Source organism: Amblyraja radiata, chromosome 3 (assembly GCF_010909765.2).
Source record: "Amblyraja radiata isolate CabotCenter1 chromosome 3, sAmbRad1.1.pri, whole genome shotgun sequence".
In the NCBI taxonomy this organism is placed as follows: domain Eukaryota; kingdom Metazoa; phylum Chordata; class Chondrichthyes; order Rajiformes; family Rajidae; genus Amblyraja; species Amblyraja radiata.
The window spans coordinates 85,769,708-85,791,892 of record NC_045958.1 but is presented as its reverse complement, the minus strand read 5'-3'; the positions used below and the strand labels follow the sequence as shown (position 1 = coordinate 85,791,892).

General features: G+C 40.8%; 1 protein-coding gene across 1 annotated transcript in view; it reads right to left on the bottom strand.

Moving 5' to 3' along the window:
- Positions 1-2,029: 2,029 nt before the first annotated feature.
- The window catches only part of LOC116971571 (neuronal acetylcholine receptor subunit alpha-7-like), a 193,506-nt gene continuing 173,350 nt past the window's right edge, over positions 2,030-22,185 (bottom strand). The window contains exon 10 of the mRNA XM_033018804.1: positions 2,030-4,850. Coding sequence (XP_032874695.1) covers positions 4,335-4,850 — 516 coding nt within the window. The 3' untranslated portion in view covers positions 2,030-4,334. The remainder of the gene's footprint in view (positions 4,851-22,185) is intronic.

Below are 22,185 nucleotides of genomic sequence, written 5' to 3'. Positions count from 1 at the left end.
GTGGGTGATCATGTCTTAGGAATCTCTCTCTACAATAGGGTTCCCTAAACCTACTAGCCTTACCCTACACCCGATAAAGAACCCACTGCTTTTTGCAGGGTGAAAAATATAATACTTACTTTTGAAAGTCATCCATCTGCCTCTCATCCCCTTACCTGCAAACAGAATTTCTCAGTTGACCTCTACAAGTTCCCACCTCATGCCTCTAAAATAGGCCTTGCCCCATTTTAGGATCTAACATGGGTCAGTCATATCTTTCTCCGTAATTACTTTAAAGCGAATAGAATTATGGTAACTTCTCCCAAAGTGCTCCCCACTGTCACCTCAGTCACTTGCCTAAGCTTGTTCCCCAAGAGGAGATTCGGTGTTGCACCCTCTCTAGCGGAGCCCTTTATATATTGATTTATGAAGCTTTCTTTGGCACATTTGTCAAATTCCATCATTTTCAAGTCCTTTGCACATTGGGAGACCACCATAGTGCATCTAATATTTTATATAATATTTTTCTTGTATATTTCCAGATATAAATATCTAGCATTTTTCTCATTCGCATTAATAAATCGGCAATAGAAGAAGTTCACAGAACAATGATAGATTTTCGTTATAGCTTGTGTTTCTCAATCTTAAATTATATTTGTAAAATAATTTGTCTTATAGTTCACACAAAGTTATTCCTATATTTGAGAAATCATTTCTACTTTTACTATCATGCTATGAATGCTGCGGACAATCAATTCTTCCAGGAGATGTACACAACCCGGGATTAAACAAGCAACAATTTGTCCGCTTGGAGGAATTGGCTTGATGGGGTAACTCATATTTTGGCAATATATCGTTCATCAAATTAATGAAGCATCATTTCTCCGTTATAAAGTCATAACCACCGGGTGGTGCCAGCAATAGCTGCCTCGCCAACAGTCTGTCTGTCCCTTCCTTCTTTGTTGTTTTATAATATGTGTTAAATGTATGTTTTTTGTGTTTTTTAGCTTGTTTTATGTGGGGGGGGGGGGAGTTGGGGGAAACATTTTTTAATCTCTTTCCTCGACAGAGATGTGATTATTTTCCATATCGTGTCTCCGTCCACACTGCGGCCTAACATCGAGGATTTGGCGGTCTTTGCTGTAGACCGACTTCGGGAGCTCCAACTGCGGGAGCCTGCAGGACTTAACATCATGGAGCTTGCGATCCCTGTCGGGGGGGAATCGCCTTTGAGTCCCAACCGCGGGAGCCTGTGGAATTTAACATCATGGAGCTCGTGGTCCCCGGTTAGAGGCTGACTTCGGGAGCTCCAAGCCGCGGGAGCTTCGACCGCCCCTATGCGGAAGGTTCGTTCGCCCTGACACGGAGGCTTCAATCGCCCCGACGCGGGAGCTTCGGTCACCCGCTGCGGGAGCTTCAATTGCCGGCTGCGGGAGCTTCGATCGCCCAGACTGCGGATGGTTCGACTGCCCCTACCGCGGGAGAATAAAGAGGAAGAAGCACATACTTTATTGCCTTCCATCACAGTGGGGAATGTGCTGTGGTGGATGTTTATGTTAACTTTTAAGTAGTTGTGTGTCTTGTTCCTTTTTTTGTATGGCTGTATGGTAATTCGAGTTTCACTGTACCTTAATTGATACATGTGACAATAAACTGACCTTGAATCCTTGAAACTTTGCAACCTTGAAAAGCTGTGGGATATTACATGCACCGATGAACTCATTTATTATGGGACAGGTCCCCAGAGCTCTCAGAATTCATGTCCCATGAGATTCCCAATGGCTGTGCCCTGCATCTTAATACCTACCTAAACTTTTCTTTGATGCCTGGACATTAAGCAACTAAAGTGGATTATTATATGTTTTTTATTTGCAAAGAAACTTCAGGCAGGCTATAAGTGCATACTCTTGTAAACTTTAATTAAATATTGAAACAATGACATACCAGATACAAATGAAATTTACAACTACTTTTAGCTTCTTACTTGATGGATGAGGCACTCATCAAATATTGGATATCCTTGGTCAGATACTACAGCTAGTCTTTTTAAAAAAGTCTACCTGAGACTAAGTGAAAACTTTAAGTGTTTTTTTATTTATTATAATACCAGCATAATGCATGAACGTACATTTTTAAAGCCAAGTAATATGGATAGAAACAAAAACCAACAAGCATTAATTATGCACATATTTATAGTCAGCTAGTTTATCAAATATAGCCTTTGCATATACGGTCATGTTAATTGATAAAGTGGACAGAAGGACATATCCAAGTACATGTAAACTCCAGTAGAATCACCAGAATTTCAAACAACACCAACGATTATGCAGTTGATTTTGAGTTAATCAACATAGTATACTGTAGAGGATAAGCATTGAAGTAAGTGACATCTCACATTAAGGGTTAGGCTGGGGCCATGGACACAATGAGTAAAAATGTCTAAAGATAAGAAACGTGGATGACAACACAATTTCAGAAGCTACTGTGTGCTAAAGTCATCTTAGTTCCAGTGCAAGATTTACTAGAAAATGAATGAACACCAAAGGATTCCCTAGTGCATTGTTTCTTTGGGCCATTTCATGGAATCAATGCACTTTACAGGAGAACCCCATTTTAATACTTTGTAACAGTATGGATTTTGACAGGTGTGAGACTAAGCTAGATGAATTACTGAAGTAATAACAGGTTTATTGATCAGTGTCCTGAACAGGGAACATTAATCAACCTTTGAAATGCTCACTTGGCCCTCTCCATATATACTTACTTGTTTAGTGTATTATTTCATGAAAACACCAAAATATGAATTCATGTTCTTATCGAAGCATCATGGTTGCAGAAATGCACAAAATTGGTGTAATCGCACCACAAACTAGCTTCAAGATCAGTTGCTATTAATCAGTGTTGAAAAATAAATTCTGCAACCAGAAAGGGGACAGCTGTGAAAACTAATATAATGTGCCTTACAAGTTGTGCCCATTTCTTTCATTCATCTGTAACAAAGGCACATTTTTTTCTTTTAATAAGTTGCAATGTCTTAGAAAGACACAAAAGAACCAATTTGTCGGCTCAATGCAGAAATGGAAAAAGGAGAATAGGTGCATATAATTGTTCAAATGAAGCAGTATAACATTGTATGCAGAAGATATGTAGAATGTGGAATTTGCAATGCATGCACTCGTTAAGGTGAATAACACAAACCTTGAGCATGAGGGAAAAGTAAAAGTGAGATATACAATTAGGGATAAATGGAGTAAAATCTCATGTAGAGCAGAAACATCAACAAAGAGCAGTTCAGACAAATGGTCTGTTTTCATGCTATAAATTCTACGTAATGATAAAAAGTGAACAGGATGAATACTTTCATTTATATGGAGCCTTTCAGGACTCAGGATGCATGTATTAGTCAAAAAACTACTAATGCTGGAAATCTGAAATTATAATTAAAAAAAGCTGGAGACATTCAGCATGATGAAAGTTAATTTCATAACAGTTTATTCACCTGGAACGCTTACTTTCCACAGATACTGCCTGGCCCTGTGTAAATTGCCAGTACGTTCTGTTTTTATTTCAGGATTTATTAATATTTGTTACAGCAAAATTAGTTTTTTGTTTAAATGCAGCATTTCCTGCAACGTTGGAAGCATATATATATATATATATATATATATATATATATGAACAGCATTAAAATAGATTATCAACTAATGTTTTTGTGATTTGACTGTATCTTTCCCTAGTTATCAAGAGAAGCTATCTTTTCCTCTTTGAAAACTGTTGTAATACACCTTGGGGTGGACATCTCATTATATGTACAAGAATTGAATGGATGTACAAATTGCATTCTTATTCGATCATCAATTGATTTGACCTTCTTCTACAGATTATTTGCCAGTTTTTATAGATTCTTTCTCTGCAAGATTATTCTAATCTAGTCACTCATTTCAATAGCAACATCCTTAACAGTCACATTAACCTACCAATAGCTTAAACAGATCTGCAACTTTGTTACCCAGCTGATCCATATGCATAGGAAAGCTCTAATCTCTTTATGAATGATTGGTCATTAACAAAGGAAAGATATCTTGGGAATTTGACTATATATTAGAGAGCACCACATGCAATTATTGTACATCATAAGTGCTGACTTTAAAAAGAAATGCAAAATGCTTTGATGATCATATAAAAAAACAATATGACAGGTAAAAAAACAATATACTGTATGTTGGGTTTTGTGTTGAATGATTTTATATCCATTGATCAGTAAGGGTCACCCAGCTTTACATTTTTGTAAGTTTCACCTTAGCTGACCTGTGATAATTTGCTGAGAAACTCGTCTCACTGATACAAATCAAGTTTCATGCAAAATCTTTAGAAATAGCTTCTATGAAATTCGGAGCTGACATCAAAATGGCAAATGTACAAACTATAGAAAATACAGTAAAGGCTACCAGGCAGAGCCTGTCAACCACCGCGGCAGCAAACTTCCATTCACTGCAGACGGCTTCACCCTCATCGTGGTCCCGGAAGCGCCTGGTGATGAACTGCAGCTCCTCCAGAATCTTGCTCATTTCAGGGGGGCTGCCAACCAGGAGCCCATTCTGTGCATTGTCCTCAGTGTGTGTGCAAGTGATCCGACCACACATAACGCCCGAGTCGTTGCATGGAGGGCAGCAGGGGTTCTCCATGGTGTGATAGCCAACGTAGATCACGCTACCATTGCTGGAACGCTGCCTGGGTATTCTGTTCATCTCCACACTGCTGATGATGTCTTGCCGCTGTTGATTGTACCTGTAAGGTATGCCAGTCTTTCCTTCCCCGGGCTTCTTCATTCGGAGAAACCATGCACACCAGTTCAACAGTACCACTCGCACCTGTCAGAAAGTTAGGAGAAATATATTTCAGAAGGAGAAACAAATTTACATTTAGATAGAGCCTTTTACAATCACACTAGAGGAAAACTCTGATTATCTGACACACTCAGTGCCTTGGTAGGCCAACATATGTTCTGTTGGATATTCTTTTAATATCTCACCCCACATTTAATTCATTTTTAGAACTTGTTACGCAGTGGTCTGAAGAAGGGTCCCGACCCGAAACATCACCCATTCCTTCTCTCCAGAGATGCTGCCTATCCCGCTGAGTTACTCCAGCATTTCGTGTCGACACAGTGGTCTAATATTTTGTACACTCTACAGGCTGCTTTTCACACACTGAAAAAGCTACATTGATGAAGATGAGAACCCCGTAAACAATGCCTATTGGCAATTTCCAAGTCCCTGGATGCAGTCGGGCTGCTTTCTGATTGATGAATTGGCTCATTTTGAAAAAGTAATGAATTATTAATTAATTGCTTTGTCACTGATTAAAAATGATTAATTTTCAAAAAACGGATTTTTGTGATTTTCAAATTAAAACTCATTCTTTCACGGCAAATTTACCATTATTTCACAAACGTAAACTTACTTTAGACCAGGGATTCCCAACCTTTTTCGTCCCATTTACACCTAGCAACTTTAATAGCACATAACGATGTTATTTCACTTATTTATGAACAACTAATGATGAACAGATACCGGTGTACCATAACCAAACAATGTCAGTCAATGAGAAAAAATATGTACAAATACAGAATCAACAAATTTATCCCTTGTAGACAAAAATGCTGGAGGAACTCAGCAGATTAGGCAGCATCTATGGAGCAGAGGAAATAGGCAACGTTTCGGGTCCGCTTCATAGATACTGCCTAACCCGCTGAGTTTCTCCAGCATTTTTGTCTACCTTCAATTTTCCAGCATCTGCAGTTCCTTCTTAAACATGTATCCCTTGGGTAGGCAAAATTTACCCCCTGGGGGGTAAATTTACCTCACGTTGGGAACCCTTGGTTTAGAATCTCTTTGGTGAGATCTTAAAAAACATGAGGTGGCAATGGTCTCATCACTCAATGAGGTGTGCAATTTTGCGTCAAAGAGGCCAGCAGCACTAAAACATATTTCAAGTTCAACTGAACTAGAAGAAATTGTCCCGACAGCTATGTACACTTTTTTCCAGTGTGTTTAGCCATTTCAACATGCTTTCCAGGACAATATCTTCAAAATGTCTTGCTGGTTTGAATATGACTCCATCGGCTTTGGCTTCTTGACATTCTTTGTGGAGAGAATGGCATTGAGCTTTTCTGAATTACTTTGCTTCGCAATGGGCTCAAATTAATCATTATGTTCTTGACCATTATCAAATAATTCATCATTGTGGTTTGTGAAAAGCCGCATGTAAACGTCTCTCACAATTTTGGCAAGATCATTTGTCGGTCGGAATGCAAGTTGGGAGTTCCAGGCAGAGTCATAATCTATTGTATCATCCAAGTATCTGAGGACTCCCGAAATGTGTCGGAAAGAACTGCAGATGCTGGTTTAAATCGAAGGCAGACACAAAATGCTGGAGTAACCCAGCGGGACAGGCAGCATCTCTGGAGAGAAGGAATGGGTGACGTTTCAGGTCAAGTCTGAAGAAGGGTCTCGACCCGAAATGTCACCCATTCCTTCTCTCCAGAGATGCTGCCTGTCCCGCTGAGTTACTCCAGCATTTTGTGTCTACCTTCGATTTAAACCAGCATCCTGTCCCGCTGAGTCCTGAAATGCCTGGGTTTCTTCTCTGCTCAATCCTGGAACAAACAGTTTCATACAGTCAGATAGGTCAGCATGAAATCAAAATTTTTTTCAGCTTTTACTAAGTTGCAATCACATCATCCAAGAGCAAGGATGCTAATTTCAATCAAATGAAACTTTCAGCTAACTCAGATGCAGCTGAAATTAAATTTCAGATGGGAAAAATGTCTGGATGAAAGCTTACTATGACATCTTTCAGTTCCAAAAATCACCTCAGTATAGGCAGCATTGAATTCCAATGATGTCGACACGTTTGGTGAAAGTTGCAAATGAAATTCTGTCTAAAGCTGTCAAACATGCAATAACAAGCAGGGACATCTGAGGATTTCTTCTTGAAATGTGAAAGAATTGTCCCTAATTTGTGCAGGATGGAATGCCAACTGACATGTTTGAAGACACTGGGTCAAATTTGAAGCTATGTTTGTGTTCCAGATGATATTTGAATGACGACAGGGATGGCTGATATTTGAACATTCTTTTCACGATGATTGCGCGTCTCTAAATTCCTATTGTTTTTGATGATAAGAAAGTTGTGCCAAACGTCTGACTTTTTATCTTGAAAATCCAGTTATTCAACATGTTGCTGTTCAAACTTTTCTGAACGCATTTTACTGCATGATAATGTTTACGTTTTTGCTTAGCTTAAAGGGCCTGTCCCACGAGCATGTGACTCCATGCGGCAAGCGCGACCTAAAGGGCCGGTCCCACCAGCATGCGCCTGTATGCGGCAAGCGCGACCTAACGTGGTCGCTTGAGCCGTACGGCCTTGCGGGGCCAGTCCCACTTCGATCGCCGGAGCCGTATGGAGTTGTGCGGAGCTGGTCCCGACATCGCGCGGGGCTCCGAAAAACTGACCGGGTTCAAAAATTCCGTGTGGCAACGGCCTGCCGGCCCGCAGCCGCCTCGACGCCGTACGCACCGTCTCGACGCCGTATGCCCGTCGGACTTCGCTCGAACTTCACGTCACTCACTCGACCTCCGTGCGTACAGCGTCGAGGCGGCTGCGGGCTTTAGGTCGTGCTTGCCGCATGGAGGCGCATGCTCGTGGGACAGGCCCTTTACTGGATCGACTGGCTTAAAAGTTACCAAACATTTATTTACAAAACAAGGCACTCTCGAACCATCCTATTCTGACATTAGCTTTAGAGAAGAGAGATTTTTGAAATGTTATTACATTGATCGATTAATCATAATTAATCATGGATGATTAATTGTTAATCTTTTTTTTCAAAAAAACTGCTTAATCAGTGCAGCGTTAGTGCAGAGCTGAAGAACCTTGAGTTGACTCCCATGAGATTTGCCTCTGCCATCTATCATCACAATGCACCTGTTCTAGATTCCCCTCAAATATGCTTCCTGTTTCAATTGCAGGTTTTTTAAAAATTATTAATAAAACACTGCACAGTGATGTATTGGGGAACTATGGTTGGCGTGGAATATTAATGCTCTGGTCAGGAAAAAAAGGGTCAGATATCAAGCACAGCCAGCTGGGATCATGGAAATTACGATATATACGGGATGAGCACATTTAAAAAGGAAATCAGTAGGAAAAAAGAAAAGGACATGATACACACTTAGCAGATAGAATCCTTAGAGAAAATCCTTAGCATTTTTAGAAGTATATTAAGAACAAAGGGTGAACTAGTGTGGTCATCTACATGTAGAGCCATTGGGCTTAAATGAATGTTTGAGTTTGAGTTTAGTTTATTGTCGCGTGTATCTAGTACAGTGAAAGGCTTTTGTTGTGTGTTAACCAGTCAGAAGAAAAACAATACATTATTACAATCGAGCCATCCACAGTGTACAGTTACATGATAATAATAACAACTTTATTTGTATAGCTCTTTTCATACAATTGAATGCAACCCAAAGTGCTTTCCACAAAAACACAGATTTAAACAAAAATACAATTTAAAACAGTAAGGAAATAGGCAGTTAATAGCACAGATTTATATAAAAATATAAGCACAGATTTATATAAAGATATAAAATATAAAATTGAGAGTGTAAAAGGACAAAGGAAGTAATGTCAACTGAGTGGGTGCCTCTCATAGCCCTGGGTATGGTCATAGCCTTGGGGGCGTAATGGAAAAAGGCTGCTTCACCAATTTTCTTATTGCTGCGGCATTGAGATGCTAACAGGACAGCATCAGGTGACCTGTGCGCTCGAGTAGGGGCATAGGGAAGGAGGGAGTCTATAAAATATGCTGCTCCTAAGCCATTTAGGGCTTTATAGACAAGAAGGAGGACTTTATAGTCTATCATGGATCTCACAGGGAGCCAATAATGGGAGTATAATACTAGGGTGATATGTTCCTTTTTCTTGGTATTTGTTAAAAGCCAGGCTGCAGCATTTTGAATGAGTTGTTACTTGTTGATGGATTTTGAAGGCATTGCAATAATCAAGTCTGCTTGATATGAAAGCATGAATGAGTTTTTTAGTCATGTTGAGTTAAGAAAGGGCGTGCTTAGCAATATTTCTGAGGTTATAGAAAGCACACTTTGTTACCTTATTTATGTAAAGTTTCCCAGTTTACCGAGTAACATCTCTCTCTTGGGTTTTGATCCAAGAAATAAAATTTCTGTCTTGTCATCGTTGAGTTTAAGAAAGTTAGCATTCATTCATTTTGTAATAGGAAATAGGCAGGAGGTCAAAGAACTTAAGGCATTTGCATCAGTGGGTTCGACAGAGAGGTATAACCAAGTGTCATCGGCATAACTTAGAAAATTTACATTATGCTGTCTGATAACTCCTCCTAGTGGCAGGAAAAGAGTAACGGGCCAAGGCAGCTACCTTGTGCTACACCAAAGGACATATCATGCAGCTGTGACACATAGTCCCCAAGGCAAACAAAGTACTTCCTTCCACTTATATATGATTGGAACCAACTTAGTACCTAATCTTACAGGCGCTCTATTGGAATACTGTGATCTATGGTGACAAAAGCTCCTGTGAGGTCTAAGAGGATCAGCACTGAGACTTTGTCTCATCAGTACTAACTCTAAGGTCACTAACTATTTTTATCAGGGTAGTCTCAGTGCTGTAATTTGCTCTGAAACCAGATTGAAATTTCTCTAAAATGGCATTTTGATTCAGAAAATGTTGTATTTGGTTGAATTCCGCAATCTCCAGTACCTAACTAATAAAGGCTAGATTTGATATGGGTCTGTAATTAGTCAATAGCCCACTGTCTAAATTTGGTTTCTTTAACAGAGGCTTTACGACAGCGGTTTTATAAGTATCTGGGAAAATTCCAGTCACAAGGGAGATGTTTATCATTGTAAGAACAAGACTGGATAAACTGTTAAAAACATTTTTTTTAAACTTTGTAGGAACCGCATTGAAATGACAGGTAGTGGATTTGCTCTCAGCCACAATTTTACAAAGTCCTGAGGTAGAAATACTTATGAGACTGCTCAATTTTGCCTGTGCCTTGCTAGGTTGGCAGCAGAGGACAGTAGAATCTAAATGGATACCAGCTCTGATAGAATGAATCTTATCTTTAAAATAATCGGCAAACAGCTCACATTTTTCAGCAGAAGATTGGTTTAAAAAATCATAATATATCTGCAAACGTGTGGAAATGTAAAATCCTTTTAAAGCGACGATTAAAAGTCGGAATTGGTCCTGAGACAAAAATAAGTTTCTCTGAGTCCTTCAATGAGTTTAAGATGGAGAAGAAATTGCGTTTCAGTTGCTTGGATTGTTCCTGGGATGTGTCATTTGTGCTCACATGGATAATGCCAATTTTCACATCTGGATATTTATCAAGAAGACTTGGAATCTGAGCTAAGACGTCTGGGGAAAGAGTAAGTTAAGGGCCTGTCCCACTATACGAGTTTACCCAAGAGCTCTCCTGAGTTAAATAAAAAAATCAAACTCGTGGTACATACGTAGAATGTACGTAGCGGGTACGTCGGAGCTCGGGACGTCCCTTAGCAGCTCGTAACGCTAACGGCAGATGCTCGGGAAACGCGGTAAGCTCGTGAAGTTTTTTCAACACATTGCAAAATGTCCACGAGAGCCCCGAGTACCTACGGGCGGCTATTACCGTAATTCTCCGAGTTTGAATCGGGAAATGCGGGAGAACTCTTGAATTACCTCGTACAGTGAGACAGGCCCTTTACAGCTGAATTCACCCTCACACTTTTATAGTCACCTATTATAAGCGACGTCGGAGGAGGATGCGAGGGACTCGGGCCCACTGATACTGAAATTGCCATTGGATAACCCCTCTTCATGGGGGGTGGTCGTCTCTTGAGTCCTGCTGGAACTGCAACCTGAGATGCACCCTGTGTGGGAGGGGGTGAACTCCTCTGGGCCTTCGCCGGAGCTACAACGTGGGAGGCTGAAGCCATGGCATGGGAGAGACTGCCCGGGACCGCCACTGAGGCTACAGGTTGGAATGCTGTGGACAGCTCCGGACGGGAAAGGCCAGTGAGAGGCACCGGAGCATAATCGGCGGGTGGCGATGCATGCCTGGTCGCAGTTGACGGATTCAGGAGAGATGAGCTAGGAGAAACAGTATGGCGTAGCAGTGACGGGAATTAATGTTCATCCAGGATGTTAAATCTATCGCTTAGTCGGAGAGTTTGCGATGGTGGGAGGCGAGAGGGCCGTCAACCATGTTGCTTTCCTCTATGGACTACAGACCATAGCTCTGATGAACAAGGTGTAGATCTGGTCATAGCTCTGGGTCTGGCTCCATGCTGTGTCCAGGGACAAGGGGCTTTGTTCTGGGATGGTGCAATAGAATATGGGACAGTAGAGTCTGACTCCTCAGCAACAGTAGTGGGTCCAGCAGGACCTAAGGCCACCAGGGAGTCGAGGAGTTTTTCATCCACTTGGATTGTGTGTGACGGATAATCTGCCTTCCAACTCCGCAATTTTCGTACTCAGGCAGACACAGCTGTCACATCCAGATGTAGAGGTGAGTGAGGACATGGTGAAGTGGAGTGATCAGTTGATGTCTGGCTCGGCCTCCACACCTCTCCTGCTCACTCTCTGGGTCCGCAGGTTCACCTTGGGCAACGGAGCCTCAACAAACCCCATCCTGCCGGCGCTGGCAGCCCGTGGCTCCTCGGCGCCATCCCCGGCCTGCCCAGGCCCGGCGTCTGGCCCAGGCTATGCGGCAAGCCGGGGCTTGGTGTGCCGCCCTCACCGGCGGGAGCCTGCTTCCTCCACAAGTCCACTTCAGGCGGCGGAGCTGCGATCAGGCACTTGGTAGTGCCCTGCGTGTCAGTGGACTCTGGGGCCGGACTGATGGCGCGGTGATGCGGCGGCAGACTCCACGCCTGCTGCACTTGTTGTCGGGAGCGGAGCTGCCTGAGGATGATGTCTGACATTTTTCTTAGAGATGCAGTGCGGAAACAGGCCCTTTGGACCACTAAGTCCGTGCCGACCCGTGATCACCCCACACACTGATAAAGGGAATAACGTGAATAAAATTTAGTGCAAGAAGTCCTATAAAGTCTGATCAAAAGTAGGCCGAGGGTCTCCACTGAGGTAGATAGTGGCTCAGGACTGCTCTCTAGTTGTTGGTAGGATGGTTCAGTAACCTGATAACAGCTGGGAAGAAACAGTCCCTGAACCTGGATGTGTGCGTTTTCACACTTCTATGTCTCTTGCCTTATGGGAGAGGGGAGAACTTGCCTTATTGTCGAGGTGCGACGTCCTTGATTATGCTGGGTGTACTGATATCCAAGGCAGCGGGAGGTTTAAATGGAGTCACATCTGTATTTACCACAGAGGAGGTCATGGAAGCCACGGGGTTCAGGGAAGAGAACAGTGAAATACTGAAACTTATCAACATTGTGAAACAGGTTGATGGTGGTTTTAAAGCGCTTAACAATAGATAAATTCCCAGGGCCTGATCATGTGTATCCCAGAATGTTGGGGGAAACTGGGGGAAAAAGTGCTGGAGCTCTGGCGGAGATTTTTACAACTTCCTTAGCGACGGGTAGTGCATCTGAAGTTTCGAGAGTGTCTCGTGTTGTGCCTTTATTTAACAAGAGCTGCAAGGACCAACCAGTAGTCTACAGACCAGTGAGCATAAGATCAGTGGTGGGAAGATTATTGGAGAGGATTCAGTGAGACAGAATGTATTTGCATTTGGAAAGACAAAGAGTGATTAGGGATAATTAGCATAAGTTTCTGTTTGGGAATCTTATCTCACTAGATTGATTGAGTTTTTTTTGAAGAGGTGAGGTGATCAGTGGATTTTATAGGGGTCATAATATGATCTAGATCAACTGAGAACATGGGCAAAGGAATGGAAGATGGAATTTAACTTTGGCAATTGCGAGGTATTGCATATTGGTAGATTAAACCAGGGCAGGACTTAGACAGTAAATTGAAAGGACATGGGGAGTGTTGTAGAACAGAGAGGGGTACAAATATCTGGTTCTCTAAAAGTAGCCACATAGGTAGACAGTTTGGTGAAGAAGACATATGGCATGCTTGTCTTCATTGGTCAGGGCACTGAGTACAAGAATTGTGCATTCATGTTGCATTTGTATAAGAGATTGGTGACACTGCACCTGGAGTATTGTGTGCACTTCTGGTCATCGTACCACAGGAAAGATACGATTAAACTGGAGAGACTGCAGAAAAGATTCACAAGGATGTTGCCAGGATTAGGGGGGCATGAATAGTAAGGTGGAACTGAATAGGCTAGGAATGTTTTCCCTGCAGTGAAGGCTGAGGAGTGAATTTGTAAAAGTATATAATATCATGAGGTGCATAGGTAAGGTGGGTGGATGATCATAGTATTTCCTTTACATTCTCAGTGCATGCAGGGACTCAGCCTGAAACATCATCCCTTTGCCTCCATAGATGCTGCTTAAACCATTGAGTTCCTCCAGCAGTTTATTTCGGCTGAGTTACTCCAGCATTTTATGTCCATCTTTGGTTTAAACCAGCAACTGCAGTTCCTTCCTACACAATATTATTTTTGCTTCAGGTTCCAGCACGTGCAATCACTTATGCTTCTTTATTGAAAGGCTTATTATTTTCTTGTTAGCAAAGTCTCTGGTGCCTTTCTTTTGACAAGAGCTGTCAAAGTGATATCAGTTTCCATTGCAAAAACTGAACCACTTAAAATGAAAACCAATTCATTTTGAAGAATCAGTCAATCATGTTGATCCACTTATTTTGGTTTTGGTTATTTATGGTTCAGTAATAGGAAATGAACTGGCTGGATTAGCTATAATTTACGAACATTTACCCTGTGGTAATGCCTCCACAGGGTAATTTGTAGCCCACTGAACAATTCAATATTTAAGGCTGAAAATAGTTTGAAGCACATTATTTTATGAAAATAACTCAAACTGCATTATATGTGTGTAATCCGATTTAATGTATTTTACAGGGGGATAATTTTTTCACATTACTTTTTTCCCTGTGGCAAATTTCTACACAGTATTTTCTGGTACAAATCCAGCTTTAATCTGCTGGCTTGCAAGTGTTCCATTATTTTCCCACCTACATTTGTGCTTAAATATTGAAAAAGAACAAAGCATAACATTCATATCTGATGAACTGTGTTCAAATGTGTTACCGATGCATTCAAATATAAACATGACATTGTTTTTCAATTCAGTTCAGTTAACCCATGGCAGAATAATTAGTATTGAAATATCTCACCAGACAAATGTTAAATAGGGAAATGAGAAAACAATGACAGATCATTTCTGTGAAATTCTATGATACATAGACTTGCAATGACATTGCAATGAAACTACCTCAAATTGAAGATGATGGAATTACACTCTGATAATATATAGAAAGGGCTAACTACAATGATATATTGAGAGGCTTTAAATTACTATGTAAAATTATATAGTTACAAGCCTAAATGATGAGAAAGCCTTGACATCCAAACCCCAAAACTATATACACAACAATCCAAATGTACAAAGATCGATTGAGCACTGATGGCAAAAACCTGTATTCATATAAATCAGGAACAGTATCAGGCTATTTTGCCTGTTTTGTCTGTTCTGCCACTCAGTAAGATAATGGCTGTTGTGATTGTAACCTCAATTCTACATTCCACCTTACTCTCACTTAGCAATCACCCTCTTGCTGATAAAGTATCTATTTATATCTGCTTTATAAATATATAAATAAATATTATATATATATATACATCTCAACCCTACGTTTGAGGAGGAGGAGGAGGAGGAGGAGGAGGAGGAGGAGAAGGTCTTGAGGTGTCAATGAGACTAACAGCTCCTAGTGGGGGTGAGTTATAAAAGGAGTGCCAATGAGAGTGGGAGTGGCCATCTTGGAGCTGCCATTTTGAGAGGGGCTGTGAGGTTGAAATGCTGCTCTTGAAAGTGCTTTGAGGAGCATCAGGTTTCCATGAGGAAGGTGAATAGTGATCAGATAAGTTATAGTCATGCAGCGTGCAAACAGGCCCATCGGCCCAACTTGCAGACACCAACCAACATGTCCTATCTACACTAGTCCCACCTGCCTGCGTTTGGCCCATATCCCTCTAAACCGATCCTATCCATGTACCTGTCTAAATATGTGTTAAACATTGTGATAGTACTACCTCCTCCGGCAGCATGTTCCATATACTCACCACCCTTTGTTTAATAAAAGTAACCCCTCAGATTCTTATTAAATCTTTTCCCCCTGACCTTAAACCTCTGGTTCTTGATTCCCCTGCTCTGCGCAAAAGACTCTGTGTGTTTACCTGATCCATTCCGCTCATGATTTTGTACACTTCTATAAGACCATCCTCACCCTCCTGCACTTCAAGGAATAGAGTCCTCAACCGCTCCCTGTAGCTCAAGCCCTTGAGACCTGGCAACATTCTCGTAAATCTCTGCACCCTTTCCAGCTTGACATCTTTCTTATAACATGGTGCCCAAAACTGAAAACAATGCTCTAAATGAGGCCTTACCAACGTCTTATATAACTGCAACATGACCCCCCCCCCGCCCGCCCCCAACTCCTATACTCAATACTGACTGATGAAGGCCAAAGTGCCAAAAGCCTTTTTGACCACCCTATCTACCTGAGACGCCACTTTCAAAGAAATATGTATCTGCACTCCTAGATCCCTCTCCTCTCTAATGCTCCCCTGAGCCCTACCATTCACTTTATAGGCCCTGCCCATGTTGGACTTCCTAAAATGCAATGCCTCACATTTCACTGTATTAAATTCCATCAGCCATTCCTCAGCCCAACTGTCCAACTGATCAAGATCCTGCTGCAATTTTTGACAATCATCTTCACTATCTACAATACCACCCATTTTGTGTTGTTTTTCTTTTCTCTCCTTAGCAGAGGGAACTGGGGAAAATGGATATGGAAGCTTGCCCTTTCTCCAAGATGTGGGAGGTCAAGGATTATACCTGTGGGACATGTATCCAGCAGAAGCTCCTGGCAGACTGCACAGGGCAGGTGGAGTCGTGGACGGACTCACTATGGAGAATGCTGGGCATAGAATTTGGCTTGTTACAGGTACAAAAGGAGAATGTGGGTGAACATCAGAAAAGGTACTAAGGGCAGTTAAGTAGCGCAGGAGTCTCCTGTACTTCAGTATCAGTGAGGTGCTGTGTGAGGGGAGCTTCATTTTGCAGGCTCCTTTAAATCTTCAGTGTTGATTATCACGTGGTATAGTTTCTGTAATTTTTGTTTTGGGGACAGGTAACTGAAGGCAATATATTATAATATATACGCTGCAGTGAAAACAATCAAGACTGTTTAATTGTCATATACACCGACTACAGAACAATGAAATTCTTACTTGCAGCTGTATAATTGGCCAGTAAACATGCTATTTTTCGTGAGCACTTTTTGTAATCTGCTTCACTTCGAGTCGCCAAACCAGGCTACGATATAACTAACAATATGCTCGCCACCGTACATCTTTCGAAGTTCAAGAAAGTATTTGAACTCTCTAAACCAGTTCAAGTTTGGCCAAGCAAACTCATTATACCTAATATTCTCCAATTCAGACAATAGACAATAGGTGTAGTAGGCCATTCAAGCCAGCACCGCCATTCAATGTGATCATGGCTGATCATCCACAATCAGTACCCCGTTCCTGCCTTTTCACAATATCCCTTGACTCCGTTATCTTTAAGAGCTTTATCTAACTCTCTCTTGAAAACATCCAGAGAATTGGTCTCCACTGCCTTCTGAGGCAGAGAATTCCACAGATTCACAATTTTCTGGTTGAAAAAGTATTTCTTCATCTCCATTCTAAATGGCCTTCCCCTTATTCTTGAACTGTGGCTCCTGGTTCTGGACTCCGCCAACATGTTTCCTGCCTCTAGCGTGTCCAATCCCTAATAATCTTATACGTTTCAATAAGATACCCTCTCATCCTTCTAAATTCCAGAGTATACAAGCCCAGTCGCTCCAATCTATCAACATATGACAGTCCCGCCATTCCGGGAATTAACCTCGTGAACCTACTCCCTCATTTGATTCTAAACCTGAATATGCAACTGCCTTGAAGAGTTTAATGCAAAACAAGATTCAAATAACCTGACCAGAGCTGCAAGGGCAAGTTGAAGACTTCAGAAAACTGTGTCCTTGCCTACACCCCATACTAATATTTGCCCAGCTCTTGTTGACTTAGCAGGTCTGACAGCATCTATTGAAAGAGAAACAGAGTTATTGTTTCAGATCTAATACCTGAAATATTAGCTCTGTCTGTCTGTCTGCAGAGTCTGCCTGACCTACTGAGTATTTCCAGCATAAAAGCTTCTTCTTATGAAGGTATGTCGTCTCGTAACGTGTGTGTCGTGATCAATGAACCAGAGTTTCTCTGTAAGCCAGACAGAGAATGGCCAAAGCTTGAACTGGAATTTGAAATCTCTGCTAATGATCTGGAAATCAAGCAAAACATCGCAGTGAATGTTATTGTTAAAGATTCGTCAAACCACACGAACAATTTAATTACCCATTTTTCATCATGGAATAAGTTGATGACTATGGTGGCTTGGTTTCTTAAAGCCAAAACACGATTAATGCTGTTTGCTCGAAAAAGGAAAGAGATAGCTGAAAGTATTTCTGGAGAAGATCCTGAAAAACTAAAGGAAAAGGTTGAAAAGAATATGCAAGTCTTTAAGGCATCATACCACGTACAGGGAAGACATCTTGAGGATCTTCTCAGAGTAGAAAACGCAATCATTTATTTCTGTCAAAGACAAAAATACAAAGAAGAAATATTGACGTTAGAAGCTGGAGTACATGGTGTCAAAAGAGACAATCACTTGTGCAAGCTTGATCCGGTATTGGAAGAAGGACTTCTGAGAGTAGGTAGATAAGTATGTGAGAGAGTAGGTGGTCGCCTGAATAGACTGGCAATGCCTGAAGAGGCTAAGCATCCTATGTCAAAGGACTTTCATATTTCAACATTATTGTTACAACATATCCATGAACAGATCGGACATGGAGGAAGAAATTATATGTTGTCAAAGCTTCGTAAGAAATATTAGATTATCAAAGCTGACTCTGCTGCACGAAAGATAATAAAAAAATGGGTTGAATGTAGACGACAGCGTGGAAAAGTTGGAGAACAGAAGATGGCGGACTTACCTCTGGAGAGGTTTCAACCTAATAATCCTTCATTTAAAGATGTAGGAGTAGATTACTTCGGTCCTATAGAGGTTAAGAGAAGACAAATCTTCACTTGCGTGGCAAGCAGAGCAGTACATCTTGAAGTTGCATCTACACTTGACACCGATTCCTGTATTCATGCATTATAGAGATTTATCTGTTGATGAGGTCAAGTTTTATCGTTAAGATCAGATAATGGTACGAATTTTGTTGGAGTGGAAAGATAATTGAGAGAAGCACTTAAAAGCTTAAATCTGAAGAAAATCCAGAGTGTTAGGCATCAGGATCGGATAGAATGGAATTTCAATCCTCCTGCGGGATCTCATCACGGCGGTGTTTGGGAACGGTTGATCTGCATGGTTAGAAATGTGCTACATTCTGTTCTTAAACAACAAGGTATGGACGATGAAGGATTGCAATCTTTATTTTGTGAACTTGCAACAATTTTAAATTATCGACCCATTACTAAGAGTTCTGATGATCTGAATGACCTGGAAAACGCTTACACCAAATCATATTCTTCTGTTGAAGACCAATCCAATGCTACCACCTGGGCTCTTTGTGAAAGAAGATTTGTATATGAGACGCAGGTGGAAACAAGTGCAATATACGGCACATCTTTTTTGGAAAAGGTGGACACAAGAATATTTGCCTCTAATCCAAGAACGACAACGATGGTTGAAAGTAAGAAGAAATTTTATTCCAGGTGATATCGTTTTGGTGGTTGATTCTACTGCACCACGAGGTTCTTGGTTGATGGGAAGGATACTGGAAATCATGCCGGACGTTAAAGGTTTGGTGCGTACAGTACGACTTCAGACTAAGAACAATGTCTTGGTAAGACCAATAACCAAGATATGTTTGCTTCTAAAAGGTGAAGATGGAAGAATTGCTAAGAAGTCTGAATACTAATGTATAATGCATATTACTTTTGTTTTTGATATATATTAAACTTTTATAGCTCCTTTTTTAATGCCTATTAGTAATTGCTTTGTTATATACTCAGAACAATTAGGGGCTGGTATGTAGGAGCCATTAAGCTTAAGTCAGTATTATTATCATGTCTGATATTTTTAGTTTTTGCTATTTGCCTGTGCTTTTGTAGGTGGGATTTGATACGTAGTAGGGGTGTGTTCTTTTGTTAGAGGAGTCTCGCTCAGACTCGCAGATTAGAAGTTTTAGTTTTGTGTCGGAGTATGAGAGGAAATAGTTTTCTACCATGATCATGACACACATGTTAGGAGACGACATATCTTTATAAGAAGAAGCTTTTATGTGATTTATATGACGTGAATGGAACAGCGATTAAGAACAGAAAGTTATGAGTTACTTCTTTGTTTTTTATTATTTCAATAAATGACTAATTAATCAAGAAACAATGTCTGGAAAATTCATCTTTGCTGTCTTATGTGTGTCGTGAGTGCGTTAGGCTATACCTTCAAAGCATCCCAGATAATTAATGGCTATCGAAATTGGATTTTGAGAACGTTTTAAAAAACTGCCATTATAACATATGAGGAGAGACTTTAAATGTACACGTATTGTAATACACATAGTTGATTTTTTGTATAGGGTACATGGCTTTTAACCCCACAACAGTTAACCATAGTGGGGCGGGGTGGTGGGAGGAGAGGGGGGTTGAATTCAAATTAAATAATCTGTTTACACAGGATTTTGGACAGAATGACTTGCCTTTTCATGAGGTACTTATCGCTGTCAAAATACCAAGACAACCTTCTATTCTTTGTGATTGCATTGCGAATGAATGTACTTACTCCTTTTGGTTGATTAAATCCTCAACAAATTCCAGCTGCTACCTGCTTATTTGCAGAGAAGCATTATGATGCAGATGGAATTGTGGCTGCTTGTTATCAGAATTCTCTCTTCCCGACAGCCAAGAGATTTAGAAACATTGGAAACCAGTTTTAGATTTAACATAAATAAGAATGTTTGCAGTAATCTCTGTGTCTCTCCCATATTCTGTATCACTGCCATACAACCAGAATCCCAACACCAAATCTCTTACTGAGCCTAAACATAATACAAATGTTTGAGGCTACTAATCAATTCTACATGAATCTACTTTCAATTCAGAGACCCGTGGCCAGTTTAGCAATCCAAATGCAGCAAAAAATACTGAGATTAGAATTTTATTTTTGTGATAATCAATGATCACTTTTATCCTAAAGTCTAGAATTTCACCGTATATCATACTGTGCAGAAGGCAGATTACTGATATGTCTCAACATAGATCACAGGACAGCACAGGACTGGAACAGACCCTTTGGCCCACAATATTTGTGCTCAACATGATGCCAAATTAAACTAATCTCATTGGCCTCTACCTGATCCATATCCCTCTATTCCCTGCACTTCTATGTATCTATCTAAAAGCCTCTTGCCAGCCACTATCATATCTGCCTCCACCACCACCCTGGGCAATGTGATCCAGTCCCACTACTCTCTGTGCAAAAAAAAACATTTGCCCACGCATCTCCATTAAACGTTCTCCCTCTCACCTTAGAGCTATGCCCTCTAGTGTTGGACATTTCCATCCTGGGAAAAAGGTTCTAATTGTCTACCTTATCTATGCCTCTCATAATTTTATATATTTTTACTGTTTCCCCTCAACCTCTGATATTCCAGCAGAAACAGACCCATATCTATCCAATACCCCATAGCTGAAACTCTCTAATCCAGGCAGCTTTCTGGTAAACCTCTTCTGCACCCACTCCAAAGCCTTCAATTCTTTCCTGGAATGGGGTGACCAAAACTGCACACATTAGTCCAAATGCGGCCTAACAGAATTCTATAGAGCTGCACCGACTTCCTGACACTTATATTCGCTGTCCCTAGCAAAGAAGGCAAGCATTCCATACACCTTCTTTACCACTGCACTATGAACTTGAACTCTAAGATCTTTCAGCACATCAATGCTGTTAATGGTCTTGCCATTAACTGTATACTCTCCCCTTACATTTAATCACCCAAAGTGCAACACATCACACTTGCTCCATCTGCCATTTCAACACCCATTTCTGCAGCTGATCTATATCCCACTGTTTCTTCTTACAGCATTCATTACTGTCTGCAACTCCTCCAATTTTGGTGTTGTCAGCTAACTTACTCATCAACCATTTACGTCCAGGTCATATATGTATGTGTATATATATATATATATATATATATATATATATATATATATATATATATATATATATATATATATGTGTGTATGTGTATGTGTATGTATATGTATATGTATATATGTGTGTGTGTGTGTGTGTGTGTGTGTGTGTGTGTGTGTGTGTATATATATATATATATATAAACAGCAAAGGTCCCAGCACAGATCCCTGTGGAACTCCACTGGTCCCAGACCTCCAGCCAGAATATCTACCTTCCACCACAACCTTGTCTTCCATGAATAAGCCAGTTTGAATCCATACGGCCAAGTCATTCTGAATCCCATATATCTTAATCTTCTGGATAAGCCTACCATGAGGGACCTTATCAAAAACCTTACTGAAAATCCACGTGTACACCATCCACAGCCCAACCTTCATCAATCTCCTTTGTTAGCTCCTCAAAAACTCTATTAAGTTTAGTGAGACAGGACCTGCCTCGTATAATTAGTGAGACAAGACTGCCGTGTACAAAGCTGTGCTGGCTGTCCCTATTTAATTTGACTTGTCTTTCTTTTAATTTGCATGGGAGTGTGCTGAGTTGGATCCTTCATGGTGTGGGAAGGCATGAAAATAACCCACACACAAACCTCTTGAAAAAATCCTTTGAAAGCTAGGCAACTACGGTCCACTTTTTCCAAAGGTTCAGTGAGGAATGTGGCAATATCTCACCAAGATATTGCCAGATTGATGATTCAAATGAGCTTGACAGAGAAACTCCAAGGATTTTAAATTAAAGTGGGATTAAAATAGACACTTCTAGATTGAAATT